General features: G+C 40.6%; 1 protein-coding gene across 3 annotated transcripts in view; it reads left to right on the forward strand.

Moving 5' to 3' along the window:
- LOC116832859 (interleukin-1 receptor type 1) overlaps positions 1-25663 on the forward strand; it is a 45805-nt gene that overhangs the window by 16596 nt on the left and 3546 nt on the right. For all 3 annotated transcript variants that reach the window (XM_032793943.2, XM_032793946.2, XM_032793941.2), the window contains 6 exons: positions 1945-2119; positions 6017-6082; positions 12407-12527; positions 18731-18876; positions 22424-22567; positions 23598-23762. In XM_032793943.2, coding sequence (XP_032649834.1) covers positions 1945-2119; positions 6017-6082; positions 12407-12527; positions 18731-18876; positions 22424-22567; positions 23598-23762 — 817 coding nt within the window. The remainder of the gene's footprint in view (positions 1-1944; positions 2120-6016; positions 6083-12406; positions 12528-18730; positions 18877-22423; positions 22568-23597; positions 23763-25663) is intronic.

Raw genomic sequence — 25663 nt, forward strand, 5'->3', positions numbered from 1 at the left:
AGATGAACACATTACACTTTTAATCATGCAATTGGACACTTTTTTTTCCTTTTGTAGCTTACAATTCGTAAAAACCTGTTGGACATGCTTTGTCTACTAAAGATTAAGTAAATAATCTGGCACTCTGCATTGCTAGTTCAGCTTCGGTTTCAAAGAAAATAGAACTCATCAAAGCTGTTAAATCTTCTGCTTCAGTAATAGGAAAGTATCTGACATTTTAGGCCACACAGATCTGAGAGGGTTTAGATTCTGGTCCCAAAGCAAGCTAAATTATCTAGGGGAACAGCTGGCCTTCTGTGTAAAGGTCAAAACCCAGAAGCTCTTTTATAGGTGGGCCTCTGTCTGGCTAGGGGCACGAGTGCTTGTGTGTCTGCTGAAGCCCAGGATCAGAGGAAACTGACTGAAACTCAGTCTAGGCAAGATGGAGGTGATGATGATTTTCCTGGGGAAGCATCTAGAGAAGTGGCATATTCCTGTATAAATGATGGAGGGAGGGCGAGTAGTGATTCAGCCTCATTGATGATAGGTGGGCATACAGTTTTAGAAGTGCTTTTGTTGTTTTAGACATTAGTGGCCAAACTTTTTTTCATATGCATATTAGCACAATGATTGCAGTGACATACAACTCCAATATAAATCACCAGTGATCTATGCATTTGTCACCAATAATGCACTGTACAAGAGATTTACTCTTGAAAATTAACTAAAAGCTACAGCTGTCACAATGAGGTAGCACACTTATTTAGTGGGGTTGGCTTTAAGGAGCATGCTATATGGGGGCTTTATACACTGCGCTGACTTTCTATTCGCTTCTAGCTACAATTCAAATTGTTGATCTTCAAAGTCATAAGTGGTTTTTGGGGGTCTGGTTGATGGAGAAATTGCATATTTCTACATGCACCGTGATTAGGTGGAGGGGATACCTACACTGCTTTAAAAATTGGAGTTTATATTAATACTCGTACAAACACCTCCTTGCACTCTGTGGGAAATTAAAGTAATCCATTGTTTAAAAAATACACAGTATGTTTAATATCAAGACCAAAATGATGGTTCAGCCATGCAATGTGCTCCCTGACTAATTCTCCCTCTTACCTATTTCCCTAGAGTATCATGGGAAACTGTTCTTAGAAGTTTTCCAATGAAACTTCCAAAACAGTGTTTTAATTGGAAGAGAACATAATGAAAAATCTGTTTAGGTGCTTGAAAACATAATCTCTTCCAAAATAAAAACAAAAAATAAAATCCATTAATTCAAGGGCCTCGTTATTCACTGCCAGGAAGAAGAAATGAGTTCTACTTGTGATCTCTTAGTATAGGAAGAAAGCACTTAGCTCCTGCAAGATAGTTAAATGCCTATGCCAGCCAGGTAAGAAACAGCACGAATATATGCTGTAAAGGTTAAATATCTGGATAGATATCCTAGCTAGAGCTGACTAAATATTTTTGGACTAACTTTTTTTTTTTTTGAAAAACGCATGGGTCAACTGAAACATTTTACAAATTTGTGTTGAATTTACTGAATTGTGTCAGCTGCAAAAAAAAAGCTGCCTTTTGACTTTTTCAGAATGAATCTTTTCAATTCAAGATGACTTCTGTTTTTGAATATGACTCCCATTTTATTATGTAAAAAAAAAAAAAAAAAAAAAAAACCCTAACAAAACATTTTCACTTTAGGTCTTGGTAGTGTCTCTTAAAATAGAATGACATATTGTCAGTGTTTCAGTACCAAAGCTCTGTACATTAAATTGGCAGTTATTAAAAATTCATATTGAACTCGACAACTACCTTGCCATATTCAGAGAATATTTGGTAGTATATACACCTTGGGCAGGGAGCTGTATCTTACATGGTTGAAATAACACTTTTTTTTTTTGGGAAATGCTTTAATAATCAATATTTTATTAATACTCCCAAATCACAGCTATTTTTGCTTTTATTTAGGAATGTAAACCTGGATTACTGCAAGACAACAGATTTCTCTCTTCAAAGGGTGACATCTATCTTATGATTAATAACGTAACTATGCATGATAAAGGAAACTACACGTGCCAGACAACATATACTTATATGGGAATACAACATAACGTTTCACGAACCATTTATGTAGACATTGAAGGTATTATGTTAAGTAAAAAAATTTTTTTTAAAAAAATCTTTGGCTCTCCTGTTTTTAAAGTTTAGGGTTAATAGAGCTAGTTATTGGCACACCATAGTACTACTAATCTTTCACCTTCAAAAAGTGCGGCTGGTTTGTAAAATTTAAAGGCATTGAAACTTTCCAAATTATTCTTCCCCAGAATGTTAGAAATAAAGTACAATAGAATTTTGTGTTGGAACAATTACTCGTTTCCCTACTTGTATTTTGGATCAAATTAAGGCTTGCAGTCACCTTATGGAAAAAGGTTTACCACATGCAGTTGAAAAAAACCTAGACTTGAGATCTGTTTCTTTGTAAGGAGAGGGTGAAAGACCATGTGACGCTAATTTCTGCTAAGCTACTGATAAAATTTAAACTACCAGAAACCAAGCTCTCAATATACTTGGTGTAACAGAGCAAATGATAGCCAGGGCTTAAGGTATATGAATTGTTACTCTTACCAGTACGCTTCCAAAATAATTTTGTCGGTCCTGCAGTATTTTATTTTACTGAAGGCCAATGCCCATAATTGTGCATGTGTTTCAGTGTCTCAATACACAGTTGTGGAAGAGGTGACCTGTGATGATGGTAGTATAGGGAGGTGTCACTTGTTCTTTGCGCTATGTAGGTAGTTGAGGACAAAAGATGATCAATATTCGGCAAGAACAGGCCATTATCTGCATAGTATTTTTACACCTGAAGAATTCACTAGGGTCCATCAGACTCTGTAGAGGGGAGTATAAAACAGATTCACTGCCCCAGTGAGAGCACACAACAGTGCTGACTGCAAACAATAAGAGGAAATTGCCTTTGGCAAGATTATCAATCAATTAATTCTGCTTAAAATGAAAAATCAAGTGTGTGTATATGTGCAGAGCTGGAAATAATGTAGGGCATTTTGTCTTTGTAGCTGTGACAGCCTAAATTATTGTAAAGTGCTCACCTGAAAAGACAAAAAAATTGAAAGAATCCATAACCAGAAGGGGGAATTCCAGTTTCAAGTTGCACAAAACCTGTTTTTCCTGAGCTAGGAGCATTGCTGGGTCAGCAACTACTTCTGGAAACTTGAATGGAGTTGGTGGCCAAGATCACCTTTTTCCTCTGCATCAGGCTAATCATTTTTGTTCTCCTCTTTCAAAGCCAGTCCTTATTTCACTAATCTATGCCTCTTCGATTTATGGACTGGGCTACCACAGTGTGGCTTGTTTGGGACCCACAAGACTTGAAGATTACAGCAGGCACAAAACATGTTTTCCTGCCTGCTTTGGTAGTTGTAGGCAATAGGAATGCACTCTACCAGTTCAACAGTTCACTTGTTCCCTATTTGGTTTTGGGTGCAATTCAAGGTATTAGCTTTTGGGTGCTTGATATCTGGGTTACTGCCTGTCCCTGTGGTTTGCCACAGCATTTGAAGTCAGTTTGGCATTTAACCAAACACCTAGCTTAATCTGGGATACTTCCATTGGAGTATTATTGACTCTAGGATTAGCTGCTCCTGCTGATCCAACAGAGCCTGGGTTTTGTTGACCTTTAGGGCAGAATATTGGGCTTTGTATATCTCTGCGAAGAGACACACATTTGTATATATGTGTATTTACAGGCCTCCAGAGACATGTGGAAGGAAGTATTATACGTTTAAAATATAACGTAGAAATCTCAGTGTAACTCCTGAAACATTTGAGACCTTATCTCTGTCTTGCACTAGGAGCACAAGTGCTTTTTTGTGATGGCTTCCAAACTTTCTGCTTTATATGGGCAGATAAATAGGAAAAGGGACAGAACATTGACTCAGAAGGACATGGATGGGAAATACAGCATCAGAGATGGGGGAGGGACAGGCAAAATGGATTTAGGACGGTTTTTTAATTTGCAGAGAGAAGGATGTGGTAAGTAGAGCTAGGCAGGGAACAGTTCTCCAAGCTGGCAAATATTCTTGGGGTTCATAAGTTTTTTTTGCCTGATTTTTTTGATACAGTGAAAATCTCCAATATTTGTGAACCAAAAAACCCTGATTTTTCTTTTGAACACATTTTTTCCCAATTTCAACCTTTTCACTTTAACCTTTTTAGTTTACTTAGCTTAAAATTTGAAAAAAAGTAGTTTTTGAACTAAAAAAACTGAAAGTTTTCATTTAAAAAAATGTATAAACAAAACATATTGGCAATTTTGAATTTGTTTTTCAAGTCAGGAAATTCTAAACTGACTCTGTTGAACAAACAATTTCAGTTTTGATAAAGCAGCATTTTTTGACTGATAAATATTTTGTCAAAAAACTTCTGACCAGCTCTAGTGCCTTCCTGCAGGATTCAGGGCTCAGTGTGCCATTCAGAAACATAGTTGCTTGGGAAGCAGATCTGCCCAACATCTAACATTTGGCTAGAGGTGTTCTGGCATTCAGGCCCCATCTTGCAGCTTCCCAGTCTTCCTGCTGACACATTTGGCATTTGACAGGTTCCCAATAGGTAGCGGGAGCAGATTTGACTTGAGAACATCATCTTACCCTGCTAGTCTCTTGCTCACTCTAATTTAGTTCCTCCCTTCTCCCTCTGTGAGGATCTCGGAGGAAAGGAGGGAATCTCGGCCACTGTGAGTAGCAGCACCAGCTGTTGCTGAGAAGGAGGGCATGACGTGAAAAGAAGAATTGATAAGGGAAAAGGAAATTAAGTGTCTGGGTGTCGGGAGAAAAAGTTGATGGGTTTGGGGGAACTAATGGTTACTGTGGAGGGACTTGTGTAGTGGAATGCCCACAAAAGAGTTTTATGCATAAAACCAAACACACACACGTGTGTGTGTGTGTGTGTGTGTGTGTGTGAGACACACACCCCCCATGCAAGCAAACCTGCTGGGAAACTACTCCTTATGGCTTGGGTGATCACCTTGTTCTCAGGAATTGGCTAGAACCACTACTGGTGGAGAGGAAGAGGTGGCTGGGGCATAAAATAGCTGACTACAACAAAATCTGTATCAGTTACATTAGTCCTTCTACAATAAAATGTTAGTTCTAAACCTTGAGCCTCCAGCAAACCTAAAATATTAAAATGGGTAAACTGCCTTAGTATCAGCACTAGCTTTGGTATTGTCAGACGTGTTTGTGTGCATCTAAGGGGAGTCCTGAGATCCGAATTCACTGCTAGTGTCATAGCTGATGCGTATGTATATGCAATGTTGTGATTGTTGACTGACACTACAAGAACCACCATGAAAATAACCATTCTTCAAAAAAAAAAAAAAAGGCTGCTTGAGATGAAACTTCCATCTTCAAGATTTTTGATTTGGTGATCTCTTTGGTTTAGATACTTGTATAACATTGGTTGGTATTCTACAAGAGCCTAAATAGAATAGGATTTTACCTGTGGTGAGAGGACAGCTATTACTTGCTGAAGACTGACCGTGATTGTTAAAGCACACAAAACAATACAATTCCTGATTACTATACACTCGAAGCTCCAGTCCAGACGTTATTTTACTAGATAAAACATACATAAAACACAGATTTGTAGTGAACATCCAAAATGTCAGTGAAGTGTCCTCTCTCCCCCCCTCTTTCCCTCTGCCCTTGTGAGTATCATGAGAATTTTTTTGGTATTAGGCTTCCTATAGATTTATTCCTATAAATCTGAAAATGTTTGCATATTTACAGATAAGGTGAAACTTATGCCCAGTTTGATCTTAGAGTGAAATCATTTAACCAAATAAAGAAAATCTATTATTACAGATATTGGAAAGTTAGAAATGACCTTTATGTGCATGAATATTCAGTGCTTGATAACATCATTGTCAACTACCCATAAAACAGAACCATTGTAAAACCAGTAGTGTAGCAGGGGTAATGACAATTGGTTGTTAATCTTTTTTTTTTTTTAATTTTTTTATTAGAGGGCCCAAAGAAGACACCACCAGTGTTTGTTTATCCAAAAAACCATTCGATTGAAGTAGAACTCGGTAAGTAATTGCCTTCTAACAAATAACAAATCATAGAATTGTAGGACTGGAAGGGACCTTGATAGGTCAACTAGATTCAGTGCTGAGGCAGGACTAAGTATTATCTAGATCATCTCCTGAGAGGCATTTGTCTAACCTGTTCTTAAAAATCTCCAGTGATGAAGATTCCACAGCCTCCCTAGGTAACTTGTTCCAGTGCTTAACTACCTTTATAGTTAGGAAGTTTGTCCTAATACCTATCCTAAATCTTCCTTGCAATTTAAGGTCTTTACTACTTGTCTTGTCCATAGTGGATAAGGAGAACAATTGATCATCCTCCTGTTTATAAGAACTTTTTATGTACTTGAAGACTATTATCATGTCCCCACCTCAGTCTTCTCCAAACTAAACAAACGTAATTTTTTCAATCTTTACTCGTAGGTCCTGTTTTCTAGACCCTTAATCATTTTTGCTCTCTAGACTTTCTCCAATTTGTCCACATCTTTCCTGAAGTGTGGTGCCCAGAACTGGACACAATACTCTAGTTAAGGCCTTATCAGTGCTGACTAGAGTGGAAGTATTACTTCTTGTGTCTTGCTTACAAAACTCCTGCTAATACATCCCAGAATGATGTTTGCTCTTTTTTTGCAACAGTAGTACATTGTTGACTCTCATTTAGTTTCTGATCCTCTATAATCCCCAAATCCTTTTCTACAGGACTCCTTTCTATCCAATCATTTCCCATTTTGTATTTGTGTAATTGGCTTATTCCTTCGTAAGAGTAGTACTTTGCATATGTCCTTACTGAAATTCATCCTATTTATTTCAGACCATTTCTCCAGTTTGTCAAAATAATTTTGAATTCTAATCCTGTATTCCAAAGTGCATGTAACCCCTCCCAAATTGGTATCATAATAGCAACCTGGCAAAAACAGTCTGGAATCCTGGCTCTGTTGAAGTCAATGGCAAAACTCTCATAGATTTTAATAGGAGCAGGATCTTACCGTTGGAGTTGAGGATTTCTAAAAGCTAGATGACAATTCTGCTTTGACTGCTTGCCCATATGTATTTTGCTCTTGGAGCACATGTGCTCTTCATGCTCAGGATCAGTGTCTTTTGCCAGCGATGCCCACTGGGGGGAAGTGTGCGTCTCTACAGCAACTAGACACCTGCAGCTGGCCTGTGAGCTTGGACTGTGGGGCTGTTTCACTGCTGGGTAGACATTTGGGCTTGGGCTGAAGCCCGGGCTCTAGGACCCTGTGAGGTGGGAGGGTCGCAGAGCTCAGGCTTCATCCTGAGCCAGGAAGTCTGCACAGCAGTGACTCAGCCCCGCAGCCCGAGCCCTGCATGCCTGAGTCAGCTGGCACAGGCCAGCTGCGGGTTTTTCTTTGCTGTGTAGACATAACCTTAGTGTCCTTGTGCCACCGTACTGAGGGCATAGAGGGTGGACTGGGTCCAACTGCCACTCAGTTCCTTGTCACCACCAGTGGCTGTGAGATGGAGCTCTTCAGTGTCTACATCTTGAAGCGTCTTTTTTTCGTAATTGCTATAGTTAATTGTTTGTACATTAGTGTTACTTATAGATGGTTTGGGTAGTTGCCTACTGGCAAACTTCAGATTAGTGACTGTCAAGCTTTTCAGACTACTTGACATAAAAATACGAAGTGTCACAACACACTATTACTGAAAAATTGTGTACTTTCTCATTTTTACCATATAATGAAAAATCAACTGGAATATAGATATTGCACTTACATTTCAGTGTATAGTATATAGAGCAGTACAAACAAGTCACTGTCTGTATGTTTTAGTTTGTACTGACCCCACTAGTGCTTTTTCTGTATCCTATTGTAAAACTAGGCAAATATCTAGATGACTTGATGTACCCCCGGAAGACCTCTGCGTAGCCCCGGGGTACATGTATCTCTGGTTGAGAACCACTGCTTTAAATATTTTTTATTGGTGTTTGGAAGTTTTTCCTTCCATATTCTGTTTTTTTTTTCTCAGATTGGGATTTTATTCCTGGCTCCAGGATTTAGTCATGTCCCCTTCCTAAATCACGCAGCCTCGGAATCTATGTGAATCTGTTGCCCCTCCTGTAAGGCAGCAATTGTGATTGATGACAGGCATACCAGATACCTCATCTCTTCTATATGGGAAAGCCCATATCCCTGACACATGGTTGGTGTGCATGCTCTTTTCTAAAAGGACCTTAAAGGTTTGGGGAGGTGTGTCTTGAAATATTTGTTGAGGCTGGCTGCATGGAGCAGTCTCAGTCTGGGCAGGGCAGACCTCCTCTCCTCCCCCCAGCCCCTGACATTCCAGAAGTGCTCTTGTGAGTTTGGATCCACTAGCTCCCAGGCTCCATCTTCTAAGACCATTCTAGCTTTGGATTCAGTTAGGACTTTGTTTAAAGTCATCAGACAAAAAGGAGCATCACTTCTGTGGGAAAAGTAGGGCCGATCCCCCAACGGGCATTCTCAGTAAGAAGTCTTAAGTCACCTCACTGCTCCCATTCTAGAGAAACTCCATTGCCCAATCTGTGAACCACAGCAGCTCTAAGGCAGCGTGGCACTCGGGCTCTGGCATGATCTTGGGAATCCAAAGTTAACTGCCTCCTGTACAGAGGCCACAGCATTGGGAGTTACCTCAACACAGTGCTTCGATGCCATCTGTGATGGTATCAGCCTCATTGGTACTGCTCTTCTTGATGCTACTCTCTTCAGCACCAAGTGTGTCAGTACTGGGCATGTCCATACCATCAACCTTGATACTCTCTTCTCCCGCACTCAAGTTTGTAGCACCGTCCCTGTTGATACTAAGAAAGTATGTAGTACTGAAGGATCTCCAGCTCTTAGAGGAATCAGAATCTCCTCTGCTCTCCACTGGTCTCTACTGATGCTCAAGGCCTCATTGGCCCAGATTATCTCCCCAGTGCTGATGGCCTCTAGAATTACTATGCAAATTTGGCATTCTGATCCAGGAATGTTCCCCTCCATCTCCTCCTGCTGTATGCCCGCCCACCCCCCGCAACCAAAAAAATAATCTGGAGTGCTTGTTTTCATCTTCTGACTCACTACTCGTTGGGGTGTGGGGGGGTCCCATACTTGTTCTCCAAGGATCCCTTCTTCTGGTATTGTGATTCTGAGAAGGAATCAAGGGGGGTTTAGTTATGTGAAGGTCTCAGATGGGATGTAGGAGTAGGCATATGTCTGGTACCCTTCCTTGTGCCCCCCACTTCATTTCCATACAGTGTTCCAACATGGTTCTATTGGAACCTCTGGGGTATTCACCTCCCAAGACATCACACCTCTGCACCACCTTCTAGAATGAGAATCTCCTCCCCTATATGTTCTCAGGAACCTAGGTCTGCAACCTATGAATTAGAGCCCCGGGAGGAGTTTTCTGAGGAGGAACCACCCTCAAGCTGAGGAACAGACAATTTCTGAGGCTATACTCTCCTGACCTTAAATGAGGTGGTAGTACCCTCTAGACCATCTCACCTGTATGACAACAAGAGCTTTCAAGATCTGTCCACACACATAACTGAATCTCTCAAGAAACTTGTGGAAGAGGTACAAAATCCTCCCAAATGTTTGGAGATTCTCTATGACTGGTCCGTTGGCACTTCCCATTAATGGCCCTCTCCTGGAATCTGGTAAACATATATGGCATATACCATAGGAATAAATTTTCACTTAAACCTCATCCCAAGTTCTTACTGAAAGGATTTATGTGCTTTCCTTTAAACCAATTGATTAATATGACAATGTTCATTTAGAAATGACATACTAATCCGGGGAAGGCTAGGCTGCACACCTTAGAGGTTTGCAGGGCCCTTTTACTTACAAAAAAACAAATCCTTCGGGATTTCCCCATGACTATTTATTTTTTACATTTCTATATTTTCTGAGAGAGAAGTTCTGTCAGCCCAGAGGCTTTCCAAGTGGGTTTCGTGATGTGGTAAGAGCTATTATGAATTAGCTAGTTTAGATCCTCAACTCAGATTAGAGCTTGCTCCACTGCACTTGGACAGCTTCTGCGGCTTCTGTGTTAAGCATATCGATTTCAGCTACTTGGAGTTCAAGCCATACTTTTACCAAACAATATTTCTTGGTAGAAGCATTGAGGTCTGATGCAGCTTTTGTCAGAGCTGTACTGCAATCTTTGTTTAAGCAGACTCTGAGCACCTATCTGGTTTCGTCAGGTTACTGCTTGTGAGTCACCAAGAGTGGAATACATACGGACAAGCACTCAAAAAAGGATTGCTTACCTTATTGTAACTGGAGTTCTTTGAGATGCAGTGTCCACATGAGACAAGGTTAGAAAGGCAAAGGCACAAAATGAGCTCAAACTAGCTATGGGAATAAAGGGAAACAAGAAGACTTTTTAGCAATACATTAGAAGCAAGAGGAAGACCAAGGACAGGGTACGCCCACTGCTCAGTGAGGAGGGAGAAACAGGTAACACGAAACTTGGAAATGGCAGAGATGCTGAAGACACTTCGTGGTCTCACGAATCTAAGGAATGCCAACATAGTGAAGTGCTATGGAAGGGGGTAGATTTAGAGATAAACATAAAAAGAGGCAATAAAATACTTCACGAAAATTAGATGCTGCAAGTCACCAAGGCCTGGATGATTGCTCCTAGAATACCAGTGGATTAAGAGAGGTATCTGAGCCTTAGCTATTACTTCTGATAATGTCGTGGAGACGGAGAGATCCCAGAAGACGGAAAGGAGCAAAGATAGTTGCACTATAAAAAAGGGAAATAAAAAAACCCAGGAAACTACAGATCAGTTAGTTTAACTTCGTGCCAGGAAGAGAAAAAGACCTGCAAACTACTTGAAGTGAAGGTGATAGGGAAAGCCAGCATGGATTTGTAAAGAACAAATCGTGTCAAACCAATCGGATAGAAAAGGAGTCTGTAGATAAGGGAGAAGGTAGATGTGGACCAGACTTTAGTAAGGCATTTGATACGGTCTCGCATGAACCTACGCAATAAACGGCAATACATTAGATGGGCTCTATTATAAGGTGGGTGATAACTGGCTGGATACATACCAAGAGTAGTTATTAGGCCCAATCCTCGGAAGTAAACAAGTGTGGGTTCCGCAGGGTCTGTTTTGGGACCGCTCTGTTCATTCCTTCATAACGACTTAGAGTTGGCATAGAAAGTACGCTATAAGTTGCAGACGATACCAAACGGGAGGATTGCAACTGCTTTGAGACAGCGTCAAAATTCAAAATGGATCTGGCAAATAGGAGAAATGTCTGAGGTAAACCGGAGAATCAATAAAGCCAAATGCAAAGGTCTTCACTTAGGAGGAGCAATCATTCCACAATACAGAATGGGAAGAGATGTCTAGGAATGAGTAACAGAAGAGTACTAGGGTCAAGTGACACAAGCTAACTATGATCACAGTGGATACGTGCACAAAAAGCAAACGTGATTCTGGGAGTCAAACAGGTGTGTAAACAAGCAGCAGAAGTACCGCTCTACTCTGCGCTGGTAGGCCCAACTGGAGTTGTCCATTTGGCACCGCATTCAGAAGAGATGTGAGAATGGAGAGGGTCCAGAGAAGAGCACAGAATGATAAAGGTCTGAGAACATGACCTATGAAGGAGGCTACAAGAATGGTTATTTAGTTGGGAAAAGAGAAGACTGAGAGGGGAACAAACAGTTTCAGGATCTAAAAGGTTCATCAGAGGAAGGAGAAACTTGTTCACCTTAGCTCTAATGATAACAGAAGCAATGGGCTTAAACTGAGCAGGGAGATTTAGGTGCACTTAGAAAAAGTTCTACGTGTCAGGGTAGTAAACACTGGAATAATGCTAGGGAGGTTTGGATCCATCTGTGGAGAATTGTAAGAAGTCGGTGAGAAATGTCTATAGGGAGGTCAGTGCCATATTGGGCCGCCATGAGGGCAGGGGACTGGACTCGATGACCTCTCGAGGTCCCTTCCAGTCCTAGAGTCTATGAATCTATGTATTCTATGACCTGCCCTCTTTCCTGCTCCTGTGGAGTTCTGTAACATCTGGATTCTGCAGTGGCAAAGGAATTGAGTGGCAGTTGGTCCCACACCCTTTATGCCCTCAGTAGAGCAGCACTAGGCCACTCAGAATGCATGCACAGCGCCAATGGACATTGCTGGCCAAAAGATTCTGGTCTCAAGCACGTGGGAGTGTGCACACCAAAAGTGCAACACATATGGACAACACATCTCTGAGAGCCACAGCTGCTGTAATCTAAGTAACGGTCCTTTCCCAAACTATTTACATAATCATATGAGCCTGCCTGCTTATGGTACACAAATTTTAATTGTCACATTTAAATGTTTTGTAGGATCTCATGTCATCATGGACTGTAATATATCCAGTAGCATAAGTACTTTGAATCCGTACTGGCAAGTCAATGGTGAGGATGTTAATATCTTTGATAATACCTACGAAGAACAATTCTATGAGTAAGTATTCTTACAGATCAAATTGCATGTGGATTGAATGCTAAAATATTTTAAAATTATTTGGTGTGAATCATCCATAAAAGTAACTGTTGGACAAAATAGTGTCTAATCATAGAATTGTAGAACTGAAAGGGACCTCAGGTGGTCATCTAGTCCAGCCCCCTGCACTCATGACAAGACTAAGTATTATCTAGACCATCCCTGACAGGTGTTTGTCTAACCTGCTCTTAAAAATCTCCAATGATCTAGATTCCACAACCTCCATCGGCAACTTTTTCCAGTGCTTAACCACCTTGACAGTTCGGAAGTTTTTCCTGATGTCCAGCCTAAACCTCCCTTGCTGCAATTTAAGCCCATTGCTTCTTGTCCTGTCCTCAGAGGTTAATGAGAACAATTTTTTCCTTCCTCCTTGTAACAACCTTTTATGTATTTGAAAACTATTATCATGTCCCCTTTCAGTCTTCTCTTCTCCAGACTAAACAAACCCACTTTTTTCAATCTTCCCTAATGGATGCCAGTAGGCTACTGAAAGTACTTAATGTTCAACAAATTTGCCATGCATTTAATAATTATCTATTTTTTCTGTAAGTAATTTATTGAGACCATCTTATCTAGATTTTGGAAATTCATAATAGCATGATAATACTTAGTATTCTTCATCCATAGATTAAGGGCTGCTCTCAACCAGCCCCGTGGAAAGAGTTTGCCAGTATGGGAGCAATTTATTATATATACAATAGATGTTTCCTTGAGTTCTTTTAAGATCAGCTGATCTGCCTGCATGTGTGCGGTGGCCAGGTTCACAAATTACATAACATCTGCCACTGAATCAAGTTGAAACATCATAAAACATTTTCTTGTTTAGAGAAGATTGACACATTCACTTTTATTTATTTATTTATTTATTTATTTAATTTAACTATATTTTTGATAATGTTAAACGTCAACCTGCTCCTTGGGAAAATTGTCTTGAATTTTAGTTTTACTTTATCCCCAAACTCCTGTAAATTTATAGGGTGAGACATTTTTGTTGTATTATAGTTTTATAGGCTAAAAAAGTAACGAACAGTCCCTGCTTACTTTTAAACATTAGTGTCCTACATAACTGATAATTGAGGCACCAGGAGTAAATTAATTATTGTTACTTTTGCCCTAAGAAAAACTTTCAACTTGGGTGCCTAAGAAGTATAGATTCTAGGTGACCTAATTTTCAGAGGTGTTGTATACCTGCAGCTTCCCTTGAAGTCAGCTGGAGCTGTTGGATACCTGGGAATCTCCAAAAAAACATTTTAGGTGTCTAATTTCAGGCACTAAAGTAAGAAAAATTTGGCCTGATTGTTGCTTTGCTATTTCTTGTCCTGATCCTGTCTTACTGTTTCTCTTTATTGCTTCCTTCTTGCAACCTTTTGAAGGATGAGCTCCTGATAGACACTTGGGGGGAGCTCAAGTACAGATGTACTTTGCTGCTGCACATATAACACTGTGTCTCTGGAGGAGGTGATCGCTGGGATTGAATCAGAGACCTTTGTGATCTAAAAGTATTAGCTTGAGACCTTGGCTACACTGGCGCTTTACAGCGCTGCAACTTTTTTGCTCAGGGGTGTGAAAAAACACCCCCCTGAGTGCAGCAAGTTACAACACTGCAAAACACCAGCGTAAACAGTGCCCCAGTGCTGGAAGCACAGCTCTCAGCACTGTAAGTTAGTCCCCACGGGGAGGTGGAGTACCTGCAGTGCTGGGAGAGCTCTCTCCTAGCGCTGGTGCTGCGACCATACTTGCACTTCAAAGCGCTGCCGCGGGAGCGCTCCCGCAGCAGCGCTTTGGAGTTTCGAGTGTAGCCAAGCCCTTACTCCTTGAACTGATGAACTGGTTTCCATAGTTCAACAGCAGCAGCAAATTCAGAAACCTCTGTACATGGGCTAACCACTAGAGGACAGAGACACACTGTTAGCATGGGCTATATTAGCTGACTTTTTTTTTTCTTTCTATAAACGGACTCTGTAGTCAGCTTCGTGTAAGCTTGAATGATTTGCCAACTGTTGCTGATCCTGTTAACTCGCAGGAGTCTTCCCAACATGCCTCCCAGCTGCCCATCAGGAGCATGACAGAATGCCTATCCGCTGAGAAGCCAAAAATGCTGGATGAATGAAACACCTAGAATGATTTTGGGAGAGTGTAGAGGGGAAGGTAGAAGCTGGTATTCTTTTTCAAGTGATTGTTCCCATGGATCCTACTCTTGGTGCACAGGCACACAAAATTGGATTCATTTGGCCAAATCAAATTCAGTTGGGACTATGCCTGTTCCCTAGGTATCCTCATGCTCCATTACCCCACCCGTGGGAGGGGGCCAACCATCCCTCAATTCCTTTTTTCCATCGATGGCAGCAAGATGGAATGCGTGCTGCTTCTCTGCCACTCTATTGTAGTTAGTGTTAGTGATTAGTTAATATAGTTGTTAAGCTAGTCCTTTTAATGTCCTTGTTGGCTTAATAAATTCCTTTTCAGTAGACAGGTGGTTAGGTGCAGAACCGCCTCTCTCCCTTTGATACCAGGACTTGAACCACTATGGCAGAAGCTAAATCTTCAGGGTTTGACATACTTCTCCTGGCATGCTTCTATGCCATTCAATGATGGGCCCCCTTAGGTGCCTTTTTGATTTAGGTGAAGGTCATGTACCTTATTGGTACTCCATCTGCTGCTCTATTTCCAAACAGACTCCGAAGGCTAGGTGTGACAGGATCCCTGGGGTTCAGTCTGGGACTGTGGGATAACTTTGCCCACTTAACTCTCCAGCCTGGGCTCTATCTCACAGTTCTTTGCTAGTAACAAGCAGCAAGCCCCTCCAGGTGCTGTTATCACTCAGCACAACTGCATGTGGAGCCACGTACCCAGCTAGATTGCATGAATGCTCCCAGAGCCACTCATAAATCACACAGAGAAAGGCACCAGCCAAATCACCCCCCATCTCCCAGCCTTGTACCTCAGGAATATACTGTCTTTCACTGCTCAAGATTCTTTCTTGAGAAATGCAAGTTTATTAATTGGTTCACCACTCCATCAGTGGAAAGTGGATATACATACACCAGCTTTTGTAAATCTGATTAGATTTACGAAGCACTTCAGGCAAACACTGATAAACAGTAAAACAAGTTTATGGATTACAAAAGAGATTTTAAGTGATTAGGCAAAAAGTCAGAGTGGTTACTAAAATAAAATAAAATATATAAGCATGCAGCCTACACTCTCAACCCTATTAGACTGGGCAACATCTAGATTAAGCAGTTTTTTCTCATGCCACTGGATATTGCAGTTCAGAGTACACAGGTTTCACCCTTGAAACCTGGGCCAGTTTCCTCTGTTGGAGTCTTCAGTCTTCTGAGTGTTCTTGTTGCTTGCAGCGTAAGTGGGGGGAGGAGAAAAGGCCAAGCATGGGGCCACTGTATTCTGTTTTATATCCTTAGTCCCATGTGCTTGGAGAACACAAGTCCAGGCATATCTGGTGGGCATTGCTGAGTCCCCAGGCAAGATTTGAGCAATTCCCCTGGTGTGGCCTTGTGCAAGTTAGTCACTGAATTATAACTCCCTGGCAGGACAGTGGCTGTTGTTGGTTGTTGACTCTCACACACATGCACCTCCTGGCAATTCAGAAAGTGGAGTGAATGGTGCACTTCATTGGGATAGGGTGGATTCATCACCCCTTTCAGTTTCCAATGTTTGCAGCCACTACCATGCTGTGTCTCCTTCCTCCATTTGTGCTTCCTTCTAGAGTGTGAGGCTACATTAACAACAACGTGTTAACCCTTGAGGGCTCAGCCGAGTGCTAGTTCATCATTTAGCAGTAAGGCACTCCCTGGGAAATCTCCCACCCTCTGACTTCACCACCTCAACCAAACTTCACAATCATCATTTCTGTGTACAGGATTAAGTTGTTTAAAACTTATTGTGTGTATGTATATATATTTCCCTGGAACCTAACTCCCTGGCCCCCCCATTTACATTAATTCTTATGGGGAAATTGGATTCACTTAACATCGTTTTGCTTAAAGTAGCATTTTTCAGAAACATAACTACATTAAGTGAGGAGTTACTGTACATATTTAGATGGAACAGTGTGTTTCAGCAGATCATAATCTTTGCCATGATACCTCACATGGCATGCTTTATATGAAATAGCACAATTATATACAAACAATGAATATGGGGCTTCAAGCGTGCTCCCCTGAGGTAGAGTGTCACACTAGGGTTGGCCACCTAAAGTTTTTTCTTCTAGAGTACTCCACAACAGCCATCTCAGATATGGAGAAGAAGGAAGTAGCTAAGTCTCAGTCCTCCCTCTAGTCCTCCTTAGCTAGTTCACCCCATGAGCCATGATTTGAACGCCAAGCTGCAATGCTGAGATGTCCCAGTTGTCTACTTAGATCAGGGATAGGCAACCTATGGCATGCGTGCCGAAGGCGGCACACGAGCTGATTTTCAGTGGCACTCACACTGCCCGTGTCCTGGCCACCGGTCCGGGGGGCTCTGCATTTGAATTTAATTTTAAATGAAGCTTCTTAAACATTTAAAAAAAACTTATTTTCTTTACATACAACAATTGTTTAGTTATGTATTATAGACTTCTAGAAAGAGACCTTCTAAAAACGTTAAAATGTATTACTGGCACACAAAACCTTAAATTAGAGTGAATAAATGAAGACTCAGCACACCACTTCTGAAAGGTTGCCGACCCCTGACTTAGATCCACATGTTGATTTCCTTAAGAAAGGAACATCACTCCAGAAATGAGACTTTAAGTTTCCGTCTCAAGACTCTTGGAACTGAGATAAAAGAGTGAACATTAGATTTGTCACAAGCTTGGCAGCCAGTAGCCCAACTGTTTACATGTCAAATTACTGTGTCACAAGCCAAGGTGTAAACCATCAGCACACCAGCTTACAGCACAGTAACATCCTGTATGGACACTGCTGCAGTGCAGTGAAAGTCTTGGAGTGTGATTTGACGTTACTAGTAAACTTCACACAGTTTATGCAGTAAGAGCTTTATATCCTCTGAACAGGACAAAACCATTTAGGAACACCCAGACTGTTCATGGCCTTCGTGGATGTGTTTAGGGATCAGGCAGTAACCTCACAGAAGTTATCAAAATGGACTTATGAGTTAGCCCAGTCAGCCTAGAGCCACCTACGCACAGCTGAGCTCATTCCACTAGAGCTCAGGTGGTCTGTTTCTGAAATTTATAGGACAGCTATGTACAGTTTGGTACACACTTTTCTAAAGCTGTGTCTTGTAAGAAGCTTCATTTTGGTAAGGCTGTCCTACAGTCTTTTAACTAGGACTTCTATCACCTACCATGTAGACACAAATTGGTTATTTTCTTACGGTTCTGTGATTTGAGATGTTTTGTCCACAAGGATCCCATGACCCGCCCTCCTTCCCTAATATGGAATCCTACTCCTCTGGGATTCTGTATTGGTAAAGGCACTGAGGGCCTGCTCTGCACTTTATGGTCTCGGATGAGGGAGTTGAGAGAATGCTTAGGGGACAGGCTTGGCCCCAGTGGACACTGCTGGTCAAAAGAATCTGATCTTACACATATGGTGTGCATGAACACCAAGTGTGGAATCCATATGGACAGAACATCTTGAAGACCCATGGCTACTATAAGGTATGTAACTGTTCTTATGGGATGCCAATACAACTAAATCAGTTTGCAATCTGTCATCATCTATCTTCTAAATGATAAAGCCATAATAGTTTTCAGCTAAATCAGTTTTAACCAAAGCTCAGTTGGTATGGAAAGTAGCTATTTTTTAAAGTGGTCAGCAACAGTATCAGAACTGAAAATATGGAGGCACAGTACCTGACAGCAATTCCTACAGAAGTTTAAATGTTCTAATGTGGGCAGTAATTCAATCTGTGTAATGTCATTGTTCCATCTGTGTAGTTTCAACCCCTTGGCTCTGGTACTTCATTTTGCTGACACTAAGCTTTGTACGATAAAGTCCTGACTCTCAATATCAATGTTTGCTCACAAGTGACCTGAACTCTACTTGCTTAAAACATTTTTGAGGGTAAAAGTTAACTTTCTTGTATTTGCAGTTAAGTCTACCTAGTCCATATTGAAATTCTAATATATAATAATTTCTCTATCTGCTGATGTGTTGTGGTTTTGTTTGTTTGTTTGTTTGTTTTTGTGGTGATAGAAAACCTTCCCAGGGAGGTGGTTTTATAATTGGAGCAAGATTCAACATTTCAAAAGTGAAAAGTAAGGATTATTCTCACAAGTTTTTCTGTCGTGTTTTGCATCCCTATGGCGAAGCTGTAGCATACATTGTACTAAAACGCCCAGGTAAGATATTTAATAAGTTTATCACTACAATTCTGACCTGATCATGTAATGAGAAATTATGGAAAAGGAAACAGTTTAATAAAGATTCAGCTAGTATCAACCATAATTGGCTATAACTGTGTAAAACAGCTCTGTATTAAACAGAACATGACTGGGATGTTACAATTATATATGTATGTTTAACTAAAGTATTCTACATTTGTTCTATTACCAAATTTAAATAAATTATCAGTTTTAATGAACTTTGGACTTTTAGCGATGGGCAGTTTCCAGACATTTCAATTCAACCGCCTTTCAGAAAATACCAATGAAATATTTTTCAGTAAAAAAAAAAAAAAAATAATAAAACAAACTTATCATTAGCTTATGCCACACATGGTAGATAACTACTACACGTTAGCACTCTTGCTGTCTTCCTTCCTCTTAAGTTGTAGTTGCCCTTGTTGAATTTAACCCTAAATTCTTACGTTTGTTAAAACATATTCCCCCTCTTCCTCCTGAATAGCTTCTTTCAAATTCACCTTTTTCCCCTTTAAAACAGTATTTTCTCAGTTAATTATTTTCTTTTATACACCATGTTGCCTTATTGCAATAATGCTTCTGTTCACCTTGTTGTTAACTGAAAGCTGAAGAACCAGAAAGGAGCATTTGGGCACAAATTTTGTGGCTTCTGCTTCACTTTTGAAGTAACTCCATGACCCCAGCATCTCTGCTTTCTTTCGTTGAGGTGTGGAGGAGGAGGAGAGGATATATGTAGTAGTGGCTACTGCTGCTCCTTTGATTCCCTCTATCTTCATCACTCCGTAACAGATAGGCCGGAATTCATGCACACGCCACTTCCACATTATATGCTCTGTTTTTTGCCTGAGTGTAGATTTTGTTTTGTTTAATGTGGAATGTGTGAAACATTAAAAAGTCCATGTTGCCAAATTCATTGTGACTCAACACATAATAAGCAGTTTGTGCTGACACATTTAACATTTGGTTCTGGTTTTCAAAGCTGAAAAGCTGAAATGAGTACAAATGTGCATATATGGGAGTTCAGGTAACTTTAATATACGACAGCAAAGTTCAAATTAAGTCTCTCAACTTTGCTTAAGCAGAATCTGAGGCCAGTCTGCTTTAAAATAGAATTAATTCTCAAACCTCACTTGAAAAGTAATAAGATATTGAAATCAAAACTACTGCCTATTGCAAGATGTACCTTGATAATTCAGCCAACATCTACTACAGATTTAATAAACAATGGCTTACATTTAAGCCTATTTAATCCAGAGAAACCTGTTTTGGAGATTGTTTTTATTTTAAGGTCTTGTTTACCACACAGAAGTTGTGAGGATGAATTGGTTAATGTTTGGAAGACAGGTGCTATGTAATCTCAAAAGGAGAGGCATAAAGAACCAAAGTGCTCTGTCTCTTGCTAGTACATTTCTCATAAACCCTTTTTGTCGAGGTGACTGTAATGACAACCAGTAGCTTAGTCTAGTGGTTCTCAACCTTTCCAGACTACTGTACCCCTTTCAGAAGTCTGATTTGTCTTGTGTACCCAAGTCTCTTAAAAACTACTTGCTTACAAAATCAGGCATAAAAATACCCAGGTGTCATAGCACCTGAAAAATTGCTTATAATTTCTCATTTTTACCATATAATTATAAAATAAATCATGATTGCCAGGTTGAGGCACACTGATGTAGTATATAGAGCAATATCAACAAGTCGTTGTATAAAATTTTAATTTGTATTGACTTCACTGGTGTTTTTCATGTAGCCTGTTGTAAAAGTAGACAATATCTAGATGAGCTGATGTACTCCTTGGAAGATCTCTGCCTACCCTTGGTTGAGAACCACTGGCTAAGTGTGCCATAAATGAGAGTGGAAGACGGAGCTGGAGTTTATAAATGTATAGCAGAGTGGGGAGGCCTATAAGACTTAAAAACATTACTTTAAAGCAAACCCCAAAGCAGTTTTTGAGTACAAAAGGCAAACTTGCATTTCACAATGGATGCAACTTCATTCAAGAGAATGGAGCCTACAGAGAGATTGCATCTTTTTGGGACTTTTTCTGACTGTAGATCATAATCCTCCATTAATGTAACCACTGAACACAGACTGCACTAAAGTGAGACAATATAATCCTCCTCCAAGATAGTTCATACTACAAAATTACACCTCTACCCCGATATAACGCTGTCCTTGGGAGCCAAAAAATCTTACTGCGTTAGAGGTGAGATCGCATTATATCGAACTTTGTTTTGATCCACCGGATTGTTCAGCCCCGCCCCCCCGGAGCGCTGCTTTACCGCGTTATTTCCGAATTCATGTTATCTCGAGTCACATTATATCGGGGTAGAGGTGTACTACTTGTGGCTGGTCTCATTCTGTTAATATTCCAAACTATCTAAGTTTGGGTGCCTAAAGTTGTGCTCTTAAAACCATGTGTCGTCACTTAAATGGACTATTTTCCGCAGTGCTGAGTGCTAACAACTCCCACTCCAGTAATTGGGAATTTTCTGTTTGTTGCTTCTTATACAGCATTAGCACTTAGAAACCTTCATCAGCTTGGTCACCCACTGTGCTAGACACAGAACAGTCATTTAGTAAATGACCATTCCCGCTCCAGTTCCAGAGAGCATGTGGTGTAACAAGAGAACACATTTATGTGTTCATTTTTCTTTGTCGTCTTGTGGGATTGTCTTACTACTCACTTTTTTTCTGCAACTGTGTGCCATTTTTTAACAGGGCTTCTCTACACAAAGATTTAGTTCATGGCAAGTTAGGCTGTGAATCTACCTCTCAGTAGTCCAGTGGTTTGAGCATTGGCCTGCTAAACCCAGGGTTGTGAGTTCAATCCTTGAGGGGGCCACTTAGGGATCTGGGGCAAAAATCAGTACTTGGTACTGCAAGTGAAGGCAGGGGGCTGGACTCGATGACCTTTCGAGGTCCCTTCCAGTTCTAGGAGATAGGTATATCTCCAATTATTATTAAATTTTATATTAGCATGCCATGGATTAACTGACCAGGTGCACCCTCCTGATGCACATTCACAGTTGATTATAGGGGCATTGAGCTAGTTCTATTTCAAAGAGAATTACAGTTAATCTGCAACGGGCTACTATAGGGTAGATTCACACTCCAGCTTGCTGCGAATTGAATATTTGTGTTGACAAGTCCTAAATCAAACTTGTATGAGAATTCTGAGTTAGTTGTCTTGTCAGAATAAATATCAGCATTTCTTTTCTGATTAGAGAATACAGTTTCTTTGCATTTGTGCAGTAACATATTTGACTTTAAGATGGCCTCTGTTGAGACAGGACGGCATGCATTCTGGGTTTACTAGCAGGCTGGCCAATAACAGTTTTATGTTGAAACCATACAGGAAGAGTCTTTAGTCTTTTTTCTTGTTTGCTGATAGCATGATTTGAATCCTTAAACAAGTAGCTGGCTTTAAGAGACCAAATTGTTGGATTGTAGAAAATGTTTTGAATGTTGCTTGTTTGACACATGCTACAGTTCCAATGTATCTTTTTCCCCCTCTTTGCTAATACAGCTCCAAACATTCAGGGATACTTGATTGGAGGACTTGTTTCATTGGTATTTATAATAGTTGCTGCTGTGTTTGTCTACAAGCTACTCAAGATTGACATTGTGCTTTGGTATCGGAACTCCTGCCATCCTTTTCTGAGTAAAAAAGGTATGTGTTTTCTTAAGAAAAAAGGTTATAGAATTTAAAGTCTAATTCGGAATGCATTCAGGAAATGATCCTGGAGTGAGAGTGATTCCATTTGGAGTTTTCCCCAGAGTGGATGCCCTTACATTTTTGAGATGTATGATGAAAACTATTAGCATATTTTCTGATTTAGATTATGTGAAGTATTTCAGATTTCTAAAATGGCAGTGATTGGCTTGTATATTTGATAGCCGTGTACTGACTGGTTGATGTACTGTATTGCTGTTTGCCTTAAAATGGCTGGCTGAAGTATTCTCCACTTGTAACATATACTCAAGCAGTAGAACTACCTTCCTTTTTAATTACTGTTTGGAAGAGTACTAATCATATGAAAGTGCATTTTTGGAAAAGAGCGCAGAGAAAAATCCTAAGCCTCTACCTGCTTTTTAAAGACCATTTCTCTCAAATCCGTATTTTGGTCCGATATTCGGCTCACTCTTATGTTCCTGGAATTTGCATTAGCAGTGGGAATCCCATACGCAAGAGAGCAGAATACTGAAATTTAGATCAATCATGAGTAGATGTACCACGAAAGAAATAAAATGTATTTAATAACTGCATTGAGGTAATTACTGGAGTTGTATAAAGTTTATTAAATCAGCCCTTACTGGAAATTTTGTTCCAGATAAATCATAACACTCCTGATCGTTCTGAATATTTCCTTTTTATATCTTAAGGTCATAAGCAGTAAACGCCAGTTATGAGTAACTTGGAATTTAAATAATATGGTGTACTTGAAACAGATAATCTGGTGATGTTGCTTTTTTTTCTTTAGTGTAGAGCAAAGACTGTTCAAAGGTAATCAATTTTACACCTTTGCATATTAAAATCTAAAGGTCTACGTGTAAAACTATTACTTCCATAAGTATAATTACACCACAATAACTTTAATTACAGGATTCGTGCCCATGGAAGTGTTGTGTGGGGAAAACTATAGTTTACTTTTTTATTAAATATGCTTTTTGGTCTTAATCATTTTGCTCACTTTGTTTAGTTTCAGATGGGAAGATCTATGATGCATACGTGCTGTATCCAAAAAACAGAGTAAGCTGCCTCTATTCACCAGATATCTTTGCGCTAAAGATATTACCTGAGGTCTTAGAGAGACAGTGTGGATACAATCTCTTTATATTTGGAAGGGATGATTTACCAGGACAAGGTAAGATTTTTTATTTTTTTTTAAATTGGAATGTCTATATTTTCTCTCACCAGTCTCGAAGGTAAGCTGCAATGATCCTCGAAATAGAGATGAGCAAACTCGTGTGGCCCAGGCATCCTAGTTAGCATAGGCCAGGGGGCGTCAATCTTTGGCACGCAGCTCACCAGGGTAAGCACCCTGGTGGGCCAGGCCGGTTTGTTTACCTGCTGTGTCCGAAGGTTCGGCCGATCGCTGCTCCCACTGGCTGCGGTTCCCTGTCCCAGGCCAATGGGGCGGCAGGAAGCGGTGGCCAGCACATCTCTAACCCAGCACTGCTTCCTGCAGCCCCGATTGGCCTGGTGCTGTAAACTGTGGCCAGCGGGGGTGGCGATCGGCCGAACCTGCGGACGCGGCAGGCAAACAAACTAGCCTGGCCCACCAGGATTCTTACCATGGTGAGCTGCGTGCCAAAGGTTGACGACCCCTGGCGTAGGCACTCTCTTATCCCTATTTCTCCCTCCTGTGTAATCCCACGGAAGTACTGTTCTTGGGGCTCCCATAAAGCCTTGTCTGCCTCACAGCTTTTCTTCCGATCAGCTCCTAGTTCTTCCTTTGATATGTAGGTAGCTTAAGCAGCTAGGACTGGTGTTCTGATCAGAGGGAGAGGACTGGCAGCAACCTTCCTTGTCCACATGGTCAGGAACAATGGCAGAGCAGCACTTGTGAAGGGAGGGAAGTGTCATGGCAGTCACTGTAGAGTGTCATTTCACCTCCAGCAAATGTCTCTCTTTACTTTTCCACTCTGACAAGTGCCCATGAAAAGCAAATAAAATCTGAATGACTCAACTGGCAGTGAAGGGGGAGAGGGCACTTAAGTGTGGCAAAATGGTGCAACTTAAAATAAAAATGTATTACAAAGCAACTCTTCTGTGTCCAGTATCAGAAAAGATCAGTAGGAGATGAGAAAATGCATGACTCTAATCCAAATATGAGCAGAACAATATATTCTCCAAGTGCCTTTAAAAAGGGACATCCTGAAGGAATGTTTCTTTTTCCATATATTGCTGAAACTAAGATTCTAACATTTGGCTCTGAAATTGAGGAAGGATCTTTCACTGATTGCTTTCCTGAGGAGAAGGTGGGGATAATACTCTGAGTTATTTATGTATGATCTTGTATACACCTTCAGCTGTACTTATGCGCTATAAAATAATCAGTAAAATCGAGCTTAAAAATTGGTCTTTTTTTCCAAATTCTTTAACCAAATAAGTCTCCTGTATTGGAAGTTTTATGTCAAACTAACCTATATGTGCTTAGTATTGTAAAAGCAAGCTTTTCCATATGAACATGTGTAACACCGACAGACCCTGGTTGTTGGTGGGCGGGATCGAAACTGGGACCTCTGGTGCTTTATGCGTGAGCCTCTAATGTATGAGCTAAAAGCCAACTGTCTCTTAACTAAGACTGTAGAGCAGACTCATTAATCTGTTTCTCTCTCTTTCAGTGGTCTTGGTGCCACTAGAGGGGACAGAACACCATACCCAGGAAGTGTGTGGGTTACACATACTTTTGTCTTAAGATAGAATTTTAGCAGAAGGCATTCATATTTCTAAATAAATTCTTAGTAATGCAGATAACTTATTTTTACTAGAATGAATATTTATATTGCTTGTCCTACACTAGGTCTGTGCGGCTAATACCTTGTCTACCCTACAAAGTTAAGTTGATGTAAATTAGGTCACCGTAGAGCCACTGCAGTAATTACAGCAGTGTTTCATGTCCACGCTACCCTGTTTCTGCCAGTGTTGCGCATCCTCAGTGGAAGCGCTTGCACTGACTTAAGTAGGGCAGTGTGGGGGCTGTTTGGCCCCAGCTGAGCGCCCCAGTGAGGTTGACAGCCAACAGCTGATGTAAGTAACACA

This window comes from Chelonoidis abingdonii, chromosome 1 (genome assembly GCF_003597395.2).
Source record: "Chelonoidis abingdonii isolate Lonesome George chromosome 1, CheloAbing_2.0, whole genome shotgun sequence".
NCBI classification, from domain to species: Eukaryota; Metazoa; Chordata; order Testudines; family Testudinidae; genus Chelonoidis; species Chelonoidis abingdonii.